The 11,817-nt window shown below is 42.9% G+C and overlaps 1 protein-coding gene across 1 annotated transcript in view; it reads left to right on the top strand.

Moving 5' to 3' along the window:
• Positions 1–6,918, top strand: part of pik3cb (phosphatidylinositol-4,5-bisphosphate 3-kinase, catalytic subunit beta) — a 45,795-nt gene extending 38,877 nt beyond the window's left edge. Inside the window, exons 16-24 of the mRNA XM_070906573.1 lie at positions 83–182; positions 644–840; positions 946–1,055; positions 1,242–1,320; positions 2,648–2,815; positions 2,948–3,071; positions 3,170–3,315; positions 5,479–5,611; positions 6,515–6,918. Of these exons, the coding sequence (XP_070762674.1) occupies positions 83–182; positions 644–840; positions 946–1,055; positions 1,242–1,320; positions 2,648–2,815; positions 2,948–3,071; positions 3,170–3,315; positions 5,479–5,611; positions 6,515–6,652 (1,195 nt within the window). The 3' untranslated portion in view covers positions 6,653–6,918. The remainder of the gene's footprint in view (positions 1–82; positions 183–643; positions 841–945; positions 1,056–1,241; positions 1,321–2,647; positions 2,816–2,947; positions 3,072–3,169; positions 3,316–5,478; positions 5,612–6,514) is intronic.
• Positions 6,919–11,817: the final 4,899 nt, after the last annotated feature.

Below are 11,817 nucleotides of genomic sequence, written 5' to 3'. Positions count from 1 at the left end.
GTGAGTCAGACTAGAAAAAGGGCAACAGGTGAGTCTTGTGAACTTCCTCTTCTGACTGTGGCTGTTCTGCTGCCCTCTACAGGTCAGAGATCCACATGCCCGCTGTTTCAGTCCAGTTTGCCCTCATCCTGGAGGCCTACTGTAGAGGCAGCATCCCTCATATTGAGGTTCTAAAGAAGCAGGTAGGTCTCACACACACGGACCTCTTTTATTTCTTGTCTCATGCACACATGTTCTCACAGTTTGTTTCTTTTTCACTCAACAACCAGAATAGCTTCAGTCTATCGTCAGCCCCGACAGGACTAGATTTATGGTATTTTTAGCCCGTCATAGCGGCAGCGTCACCCTCCTGCCCTCTGACCTTTGCCCTCTACAGTGTTGATTCTGACAGTCACTCCCGTGGACACTTCTTCCTACTTCCTCATCAGCACGTCCACTTTCCTGTTTGGAAGAGCATGCACACTGGCTTAGGATCACAATGCTAACATAGTCTGTTTGAGGAGAATGAGCTCAGTTGTCTGTAACAGGGATGAATCTTTCTTTGGGTTTGTTGGCTGGTTTCAGTCAAACAAATTCAAATATTGGTCCAACATTTACAGCTGTTCTGTAATGTGTTGCGTCTTTTGACCTTTGACTGCACCAGGTGGAAGCCCTGAGTAAGCTGAAGTCGGTGAATGAACTAATTAAGCTGGGAACCATCAAGAACGCTCGGAGTAAGACCAAGGAGGCCATGTTGACCAAGGAGGCCATGATGACTTGTCTGAGGCAGAGCGGCTACTCTGAGACTCTGTCAGACCTGCACTCCCCTCTAAACCCCAATGTCCTGCTGTCTGGCATCAAGTAAGACACTCTTCTGATCACAGGCCTAAGTTTCAGACCAGGTTGATCTTGTGATGCATCATCCCCCGTCTCTCTCTCTCTCTCTCTCTCTCATTGTGCTCTCAGTGTGGAGAAGTGTCGGTACATGGACTCTAAGATGAAGCCACTCTGGATTGTTTACAACAACAAGCTGCTGGGGGGAGACACCCTGGGAATCATCTTCAAGAATGGAGATGGTAGGAGGATCAAAAGAAGGGGGGAATGGTGGGAGAAGGAGGGGTAAAGATACTGCAAGGTCATGAAGATGAGGGGTTGAAATCACTTTCTGTCTTTCAAGTACTTTTGCTTTTAAAAGCACAATATTTTCTTTTGAAATTAAGAAAACTTTTCCCTTTTCTTCTGCACTTACTCTCTTTTTCTAGACCTAAGACAAGACATGTTGACCCTCCAGATACTGAGGTTAATGGATCTGTTATGGAAGGAGGCTAATCTGGACCTCAGGTGAGTTTTTGTGTGTGTGTGTGTGTGTGTGTAGGTTTAACGGACAGACTCTGTTCAGCTTGTTTGTTCCTGCTCTCGGCAGGGAAGGGGAAGCTCTGGTGGGGTGCAGCAGAGGAGGGGAGACACTAAATTACCCCATGCTAGTTTGACCTCCAACCCTTTTACACCCCAGACACACACACACACACACACACACACACATACACACAGATATATAATATCTGCATTACATCCTAATCAAATCCACCCTTTCGCACTTTTACAAACCCTGTTTCTGCCTTCGTCATGCGCTGACACATCTGGAGCTGAGCAGTGGAGGGGGTTGTTTTGACAGTTGAGCTTGAGGACGGTGCTTCAGATTACAGGGACATGAGTTCAGAGTTCGAACACAGTGATGTGACTTGTTAAATGAAGGGAGGGACAATGTAATGAAACCACTATGATGTGAGTTTGTTCTGTGCTTTCTTGCTGATGTATTTTACCCCACATATCTTTACCTGTCTGCTGTCTGTAGTCGTTTTTTCTCATCTATTTAAACTTGACACGGATCAAGTTGTGTAAGAAATGCCTCGAAGGCATTTGGTCTCCATTAAACCTCTGTCAAACTGCAAAGGAAATCTGTAAATTGAGTCTGCTTTGAGCATTGGGTCATGGCTGTCTGATGTATAAGACCTGGGGGGTGGGGAGTAAATTGTTAGAGAAAAGGAGGAAGATTCTGAGGAAGATTTGTCCAGGTCGCATAATTCTGCGTCCTGCTACATGGAGACCTGCTGCCATCTTGTGGGAAAAAGTGAAAGGGAATGAAGAAGAACACGCATCATCTTCTGTCTGGTGCGCATGCCATCGCGTAATCACCATATGTTCTTCACCGTATGTTCCCGTCTGTCCTGTCTCTGCTCGGTGTAAACAGTATGATATTGTGTTACTGTCTGACAGAGTGAATTGCACCCAGGGGAGTGCTATATGAATGAACCTAATGTCTTAATCTCATAAATGCATAACACACACACACACACACACACACACAAAGCTGCATTTACACTGCCTGGTCAAATGAGTCCTGGATCCTGTTTTTGTGGACTGTTTTCCTTCATATGTTGAAATAAATATGACAAAAATCAGAATCATTGGAAATTTGTAATCGGTTTCTTCCTGTGAAATATACACATTTACCATATTTTCTTCTGGAGATTGTGAACAGTGGGAATTTTGGTAATAAGTGTGAAGGTGAAATGATTGTGTGTTCTGCATGTATCAACAAGGGTTGCCATGTACTCCAGTTGACATCATTAAACTCTCGGCTTCTCTTCCTCCACATGTCACGCAGAATCGTACCGTATGGTTGCCTAGCGACAGGTGACCGGGCAGGGCTGATCGAGGTAGTCTCATCAGCAGACACGATTGCCAACATCCAGCTGACCAGCAGCAACGTGGCAGCAGCTGCCGCCTTCAACAAGGATGCTTTGCTCAACTGGCTCAAAGAGAGGAACTCTGGGTAAGATGCCGCCTGGTGATGAAGCGATGAAACTGCATTTTGAGCCTCTCTGGACGACAGCACGTGTCACATAGGAAGAGAGTCCAGAAAAAGAAAAATGCGCTTACATGTATCCTGTGTATATTTTGACAGTGATGCTCTGGATCGGGCCATCGAGGAGTTCACTCTGTCGTGTGCAGGCTACTGTGTAGCCACCTACGTCCTGGGCATCGGAGACCGCCACAGTGACAACATCATGGTCCGCAGCACCGGACAGGTTGGACAGACAGTTTGGTTTATCGGTAGAAACGAACCATTTCTTTTGTATTTGTCCTGGTTCCACGGTGCTCACTGACTGGCCTTCTTGTCCATCAGCTCTTCCACATAGACTTCGGCCACATCCTGGGCAACTTCAAGTCCAAGTTTGGCATCAAGAGGGAGCGTGTACCATTCATCCTCACACACGACTTCATCCACGTCATACAGCAGGGCAAGACGGGGTACACTGAGAAATTTGGCAGGTTTGTTCCTCTTAGTTTATTCTCTTATCTTATCTTCAGCCTCTGCCTCGCTTTATATAATATATCCTATATAAGTAAAACTGCCACCTTTTCATCATACAGTTCAGTTGGGCTGTTAGAAATGTGAGAATAGAATGACACAGGTGGCTCTGTTGCTGTTAATAGACCTGTCACTCGTATTTTTATTGAATAGTATGATCAAATGGATGGATTGAGATGTCTTTGTTTGGACCGTAAAACATAATTGAATGCCTCCCCATCAACATCTGTTTTTTTCTGTCAGCTGAATATAAACGGAAAACCTGCTTAAACAATTTTATATGATGAGCAAGTACTGTCAGCATCTGTAGTATTGAAATGAGCGTTCGGTAGCTAAATTAACTTGTATTAGACAGAGGCAGGGTGAGCTTTATCTTATATCTATCTGTCACAAAGAGTACATCTTCCTCAAAGAGGCTAAAAAATAATAAGCATAATAGTCTTGAAAAGACTAGAGCCAACATTTTATCCATGTTATAGAAAAGCAAAATGTAGCTCGTGAAAAGTTATTTTTTTCCCGTGTTTATGTTTTGGAAGAGCAAATGAAGAGTGCAGAATAAGCTGTGGGATAAAAGAGGATAGATGTGAAGTGATATGAACAAACCATCAGAGGCACAAGGCTTGTGTCTGGACGTAGAGGGCGTCGCAGTCATACCACAGCTTGCGTAAGCGTGCCGGTGCAGTACCCTCTCCCACCAGCAGTCAGCAGTAGAAGCTCAGTTACTTATGAACAGCTTGCAACAAGTTTCTCTGAGGAGAATTCTTCTGTGGTAAAAATGGTTAATTTCACAAATCTAAACCAGTAAACCCATTCCCACCAGTCTTGTCTAATGTAATACAGATGTGATACAGAGACACTCAAGTGCTGAGCTGGTATAAATACTATAAGCCCGGATAGGTGCGCTACTTAAGAAAGCAAAAGCTGCTCAGTCTGGATCCATAACTTAAATTATTGATGTTGTTGCATATTTTTCTACAAAAGGTGGATCGTTTTAAACAAACCTGCACAATGCTGACTGATGCCTCAAGTGTACAAAGTAAAACTAAAAATATATCACGCAAAATGTTGATGTTATTATGTGACGTATAAACTGAAATATATCGTTGTTGAAGTGGCCGCGAGTCTGAAAGTATGCAGACCTCAGCAACATGTTTCTGCTATTGAGGCTTGAGGTGAGTGCACGTTGGTGTGGCATGCATAGGCGCTGCCGAAACGTACACTGTTTACCAAGTAGATACCAGTGACGGTACAAATCAAGTAGGCAACTCATTTTGTGAGAGTGGAAATACCCGTGTGTTACAGTAATCTGTGTTATTATGACCTACATTCATCACTGTACCACAGAGAGTAAACATGTGGAGACGAGTCCTGTGTAACATCAACTGCCTCTGCAGCTGAAGTCACTACGGTTCAGAAATAATCCAAATAAACACACAGTTCTCTCATGTGAGGCAACGAAGTAGAGCTCCATCGTGAAACGGCTTCCCTCCAGTGTTTTGTGAGTGTTGCCGGAGCCATGCCACACTGAGTTTGACATGTGTTGGACTGTTAACGCTGGCTAAAGCCTGTGACCATGGAATATCATCACTTTGCATGCCCACGTAACGTGTAAACTGCATAGTTATCCAACGACTAGGCTTCACAGCTGGGTGTTGGTGAAGAGCATGAGCGATTCTCAAAAATGTTTATCTGTGAGCAGGGAAGTTGTGGTTCATTGCTGCGTCAGCAAATGTGGTATGTGTGAGTTCAAGACATAGTACATTGTGTACCAGATCGGAAGGACAGCACGCACACAGATGACTTTGTGAAAGCCGAAATACCCTGGTGGAAACATGCCCTCTGTGTGACGACCTACAGTATATTGAAAACACTGCCAAAGTTTTTCCTGTAGCACCTCTTACATTACTTATATCCTAAACTGGAGGTTTAAATTTCTACAAAAAATACGACATCTAAAACTTCTGAAACTGTTTGTAATTGCACTACAACAACTGAGCTGTTTATAGAGGAGCTATTTAACAAGTATGCACATTGTGGTCATTTAGGTTTGGTAGAAAAAGATCCGGTCTTGGTGTAAATGTCATAAATAATGAGCTGAGTGTGTGTGTGTGTTGGTCTTGTAGTTTCCGTCAGTACTGTGAGGAGGCCTATCTAATCCTGAGGAAGAACGGGAACCTCTTCATCACACTGTTTGCCCTCATGCTGACTGCTGGGCTGCCTGAGCTCACCTCCGTCAAAGACATCCAGTACTTAAAGGTATTACACTCGCGTGCACAGCAGTTTTTAAACACATAAAATAATGTGAAAGAAAACTGATGTTCGGTGCTTCACGTAAAAACCTGCACCTTGTAAAGTGTGATGATATCTCTGCAATCCACCCAGTTTATCACAGGATCACAGGACAAGTTGTCCATTCTGCAGAGAGAACAGAAAGTCTAATGATTAATAGCAATGAAGTGCACTTAAACCAGATATAAAACTCACTGTGTTAAACCTCATGTGAGATTACTTACCAGGTAGTCAGTGTGTGGAGCGTACGAGCAGGATTTTGTGACATCACAACTAGTTCAGAGCCTAATACGCGTCTTCATAGATTCATAGAAAAAAGCAGAGTATTTTTTAACTCTTAAAACATGTCTGGAGATCTTTAACACATTGAACTTCAGGTATATTCACTGAATTAATACTGTAGGTTGCTTCTAACCAGTCCAGTAGTGACAGAGTTGATGCGTGTATAAAGAGTCTTTCAGTTTGAGAGCATGACTTGTTGATTTCAGATTTTATAATGCTTTCCCTTCAAACCGTGCCTTCGCCCTCACATAGCGCCCGCGTGTGCTTACATTTGCTCTGCTTCTGCTTAGACTGTGTGTTACAATAAGATATATTGTTGTTTGCACAGATTTAATAATGATAATGATAACAACTCGCATTTATACAGCGCTTTTCAGTGGAGCCACGGACCTTTTACGTTTAGAGGGCAGACAAAACCAAAACACCTGAATATGGATGAGAGTAGGAGTGTAGTGAAGATGTTTTTTTAATATATTTTATATAGTTTTTTTTATTGTATTATTTTATTAGTCCATTTCGTCAACACTTCTCCGTCCTCCTGCCCTCATAACTAATCCTCCGCCTTTCCTACAACCCCTCCCTCCTCAGGACTCTCTGGCTCTGGGTAAAACAGATGAGGAGGCGCTGAAGCAGTTCCGCCAGAAGTTCGATGAGGCCCTGAGAGAGAGCTGGACAACCAAAGTCAACTGGATGGCCCACAACGTGGCCAAAGACAACCGCTCCTAGAGCACCTGAGACCCCTCAAAGGCCAGGGGTCAGGGGTCAGGGGCCAAGAGGACACAGTGAAGGAGTGTGTGGGAGTGCAGGAGGGGAAAGGTGTGCCAAGGTGACGGGGTGTCAGCCAACCCTGATTTAAAGAAGGGAATCTAGCAGAATATCCCAAATATGAGCAGATCCCCCCCCCCCCCCCCCCACACACACACACATATACACTGTACATACAGAGTAAACCTGCTCTCTGAAGCAGCTGAGTTAGCCTGCACCCTTACTTACTGTATCCCTCCTCGCCTCGCATCACTCTGGCATGGTGCCTCCTGAAAATCCAAATTCATGGTTTTTGTGACATTTCTGCCGAATCATGGAGGGTAAAGTCGTTGCAAGTTTTGCACAGGCACAACAGCTGATGGAGCACACAGCCAAAGGAAGGGAACTGAAGCACCCACTCTGCCCACACTAAAGATGAACGGTCCCTGCGGAGCGGGCCGACAACAAGAATCCTGTTTTGGAGTGGTTGAGTTTTGTCAGACGGACTTTAAGCTCGGCTTGTATGGACTCTCAAGGGGCTCATGGTTTGACCACACCCCTGAACTGCTTTAAGTGCAGCGGAGATAACAGATGGGTGTGTGTGTGAAGGTCGGAATCGAAAAAAGACAAGCGTCTGACCCCCATGTCTTAAAACAATGTGCACAACGCCCACAGGAAGTGCATCTTAACTGTCTCGCTCCCGCTGCCTCAAAGTGTGCCTCAAAACTGCGGGAAGATTGTATTTTTTATGAGTTTTCTTTTTCTTTTGCCATTTAAGAATTTATCGAGAGACGTCTACGTGCCAGACTACTTTACGAGTCCACCGAGGAAACTTGTGTGAGGGAAATGATGATGAAAGAGAAGGACTGATTAGAGAAAACGATGCCCTGAGCCTTTTGGTCGAATCTCAGTTCATTTGGACCACTGAACACTGGAATGTTTTCAGACAGACGTATATGAGAAATTTCAAGTAGTCTTTTAATGAACTAAACACTTTTCCTTTATTTTGGAATGACAATGTGCATTGTTTCTTTCAAATCAAGAGCATTATTGGACAAATGTCATCGCCTGTGAGTTATCACTAGTCAACTTGTCTTAAAGTCTAAAAGGATGTCAGCCTTTTAAAGCGCCATCCCACTCATGCTAGCAACCATGACAAATAAACTCAGTGAGGAATAACTGATGCTTTTAACATGTTAGGACCAAAACAAAAAGCAAATGTTAAGTAATTTCATTGTCCATACTGTGTTTTTAATGATCTGTTTCTGAATTGAATGTGAAAACATGTGCCGCTCACTTTTTAAGTGTATTTGTTTTTATACGAGCAGGTGTGGGCGGAGTTTGGGGCCTGTGTGGGCGGGGTTTATCAGTAGGGACATTACACTGCGATGCAAAGCTACTTCCTCGTTTCGACATACGGTGCTCGTCAGCATCTGCAACTGTGTTTGATTTTCGTGCAATATCCGAGTATATGAACCATATCCTATTATATAAAACCTTAGGCCCAGGCCTAAGCCTATAATGGTTTTTCTCTGTTGGTTTATGTGTGATGCAGCTGTATTTCGCACCACTAGCCTTCAAAAGTCTCAGACACTGGATATTGTCAAATGTACAGGCTTTTATTGTTTTGCTGTTTTTTTGTTTTCATAGGAGTTTTATTAAAGTTATTTTCCACCGCGCTGCATTTCTGCCTGTTGTCTGTTTCCTTCCTCTAGATGTGGGTTGTGTTGCTGCACCCACGCTTGAGTTGTTTTTCTCTTTTGGTGAATTGATTCCAGACCAGAAATATAACAAATAAGAAAAGAAAGTAGCTTCATTGCCAAATAGAAGGAAGTCATTTAAATACATGTGCTCTACTGTTCATACATCCAGAGTGTGAATTAGCTCAGAGCCATGAAGTTAATATTCTGCATCTGCATCCCCCCACCACCACATAAAAATCTGCTGAGACAATAATACATTTGCAGTAAAATTAACTGGATTACCGTAAAACAGTAGTTGTTTTCATTTAACTGCTTTTTCTGCTTCTGGATGCACAGATTCACATCCTGCCAAATTACATGTAAAATTACTCCAATATAAGTAAAAGTCCTGCATGGACAATTTTCAGTAAGTAATTTCTTTCAGTATTATTAGCAAAATGTGCATGAAGTATCAAAAGTACTAAATGCAGAGAGTATTGTAGTATTACATTATTCATTACTGTGTAAGTAGCATTTTACTATTGTAGATGGTCACAGTGGAGCTCAGCTGAACCATTTTATATACTGTCAAGCAATTTAATCTACAACAATGCGTCCCATTGTATAAACTCATATAAGTTTGTATGTAACATGAATTCAGCCATTAATTCATTTTATTATTTCGTAGAATATGGCGCTCTCCTCCCTCCTCCATATGCACAGTGTGCTCTGATTTCAGAAGTGCAAATTGTTGTGGTAGATTTAGTTTGTGTGTGTGTGTGTGTGTCAGCATTACCTCTGGTGACCTTCTATCTCCACAGTAGAATGAAATGATATTAAGATGAGATCTCTGCAAATGCCAGCCTCCTCATCATGACGCTCCTTTGTGTGAGGGCTGTTCATCATCCGAAGTGCTTTTTTTTTTTTTTAATGCTGTTTGTGTGACTCAGGAAACTGTTTCTTTTCACTCTGTGGGGAATGTTAACAAAGTCTCTGCCTTCAGCGTTCATCATTTGTTGGTTCTCTATTACTTGAAGCAACAATCATTGCTCAGTGTGAATCGCCTGCTGTGTGTGTGTGTGTGTGTTCACTGCAGTTACATAATTCAGTAACCTGGTAGAGGGGTTGCTAGGGAGTGCAGAGACAGTGGCAGATATAAACAAGGGATAACAAATATCAAATGTAAAGTAATCTGAGATAAAAAAAAAAAAAACAACAGCAAACATAGTTACATGGATACGTGTGAATGTACGCAACATCTGACATCTGTCTTATGTCATTTGGTGATTTCCTTACGTGACGCTCCCTCCACTCTCCTCCTTTTGTCCCCTGACATCACTATATGAAGCAGGTGGCTGGTGTTTCCTGACTTTGACATCCACAAATGCATCCCGCACGCAGGTGGTGAAGGACTGAGCGGTCTTCCACTGATGCTGGCCTACTTTCACAGGCTTCATACGCGACATGCTTTAGCGGTGGTCTTCATTCATGAACAGGATCACACCTACACAGTTATACCTAAAGCCAAATACCAAGGATTCTGGACATGCATTCAAATTGCAATGATAGCTTTAAGTTAATAAAATGTTCAGCAAATGGCGCCATTTAACAGCAGCTCAGCCTGCGAACAGCCACCTGTTTGTAGTAAAGGACCGACATCCTTCAACTGAAGGATCCACGTTCAAGCAAGTATGTAACGTTGAATAGAGTGAAATAACACACAGTGGTGGAAAGTAACTGACTACATTTACTCCAGCACTGTACTTGTACTTGTATTTTCAAATATTGCACTTTTTACCCTTCTACATTTACCTCACATCCATAGTTGCTTGTTAGTGTTGAGAATACGTTTTTACATTAAAAATAATAAATGATAAGGCATTATCAAGATTAAACCAGTGGTTCTCAAGCTTTTTGGCAGCGTCTTGGAGTTGTAAGAAGTACCACCAAAAGTAAAATGCTACTTGCACTGATGTATTAGTATCAACAATCTAATCATGTAATATATACTAATAGAGGATCTCAGTCACAGGGTCATTTTTCTGCATAAGGACCACTTTTACTTTTGATTCTTTGAGTAAACTTTTCTATTAATACTTGAATGAAGGACTTTTATTTGTATTGGGAGTATTTTTACATTGTTTTACTGGTAGTTTTTACTTAAGTAAAGGATCGGATTACTTCTTCCACCACTGCATGAGCAAACAAGCAAATCTTTTGCTATTGAAAATGTTCGCAACCTTAAAAATATATGTTCATACATTTCATTCAACATTTCAATGCTGACTTTTTTTAACACTCAGCCAACGCAAAGGTGTTCGGCCAGGTCGGTCCTGTCTGATCTGAATCCCACCCTGACCTCTCGTCTCTGACCCCCCAGCAGAAGTAATCCACGTGTCCTCTTATTGCTCACACAGTAAACACATGAGGTGATATATACACTTTAAATGTAGAGGATATCTGGTTAGATAATCATGACAGTCATGACCGCCAGTCAAAGCTCCTGGGCTTTACAGATAAAACCACCCCCATCATGACTCACTTGTGTTTAGGGAATTCCACCCACCTGTTGGATCTCCCAGTCTGCGGCCACCACCAGCAAATCAAATGTGTGTGTGTGTGTGTCTGAAAGAGAGGATGGTGACGGGCTTGATCAGTGAATCCATGTCGTTTTACTGTCAGAGTCGGGTCCACGCACAGTTGAGGTGTGTGTTGAGGACTTCAGAGCCCTCTCACAGTATCAGGCTCCCAGCGTGATACCACACAAGTCAGATCTTAAGAGGGTGGATGTGAGAGACTCGGCTCGACTTTGCCACTTGAAACTGGCACTTAGAGCACTCAGAGAGTCCAGATTTCTGCACCGCCACGGAGGAAAATATGGTGTTGTTGTGGCTGCTACGCCTGCCAGCATGTGAAAAATAAAACACAATATAATGAGTGCTCTCCGGAGTCAGACACACAGACAAACTGCGATGGGCAAGCCTGGCACACAGCAGAGTCCCACCCATCATGACAGGATGTTGAACAAAGGTCTCAGTCTGGAGTGAGGAGAGGATGTGAACCTGTATCCCTCTCAGATGTTACACCTGATGAAGCTCTGAGGGAGACATCTTCTTTTTTTTTTTGCTTTCTCAATTACTTTACTTACAGGAGCAGCTACGTCCTTGTCTGTTCTTTTATAAAACTGTACATGTATGAAAATAAATGTTAGATAACGAATGATCTTCCGTGAAGTCGGAGGACATTTTATCCGTGCTCTCTCTCTCGAAGAAGAAGAAAGGCAGCATCACCGCAGTGCCATAACATATGTGACGCAGTAATATGGAAGAACATGTCTCTATATACCATCAAACGAGGAGACGTTGCCCCTTCGCCAGTACGTCCCTCAACAGACGTCTTCAAATACTCGTGTCAGCTTGTATTTTTAAGGTTGTAGCTGCTACGTGTGCAACATCTTGCGTTATG

The sequence above is a fragment of the Enoplosus armatus genome, chromosome 5 (assembly GCF_043641665.1).
Source record: "Enoplosus armatus isolate fEnoArm2 chromosome 5, fEnoArm2.hap1, whole genome shotgun sequence".
Taxonomy (NCBI): Eukaryota; Metazoa; Chordata; class Actinopteri; order Centrarchiformes; family Enoplosidae; genus Enoplosus; species Enoplosus armatus.
Note: the sequence above shows the minus strand (reverse complement) of the source record. Positions and strands in the feature narration are given on the sequence as shown.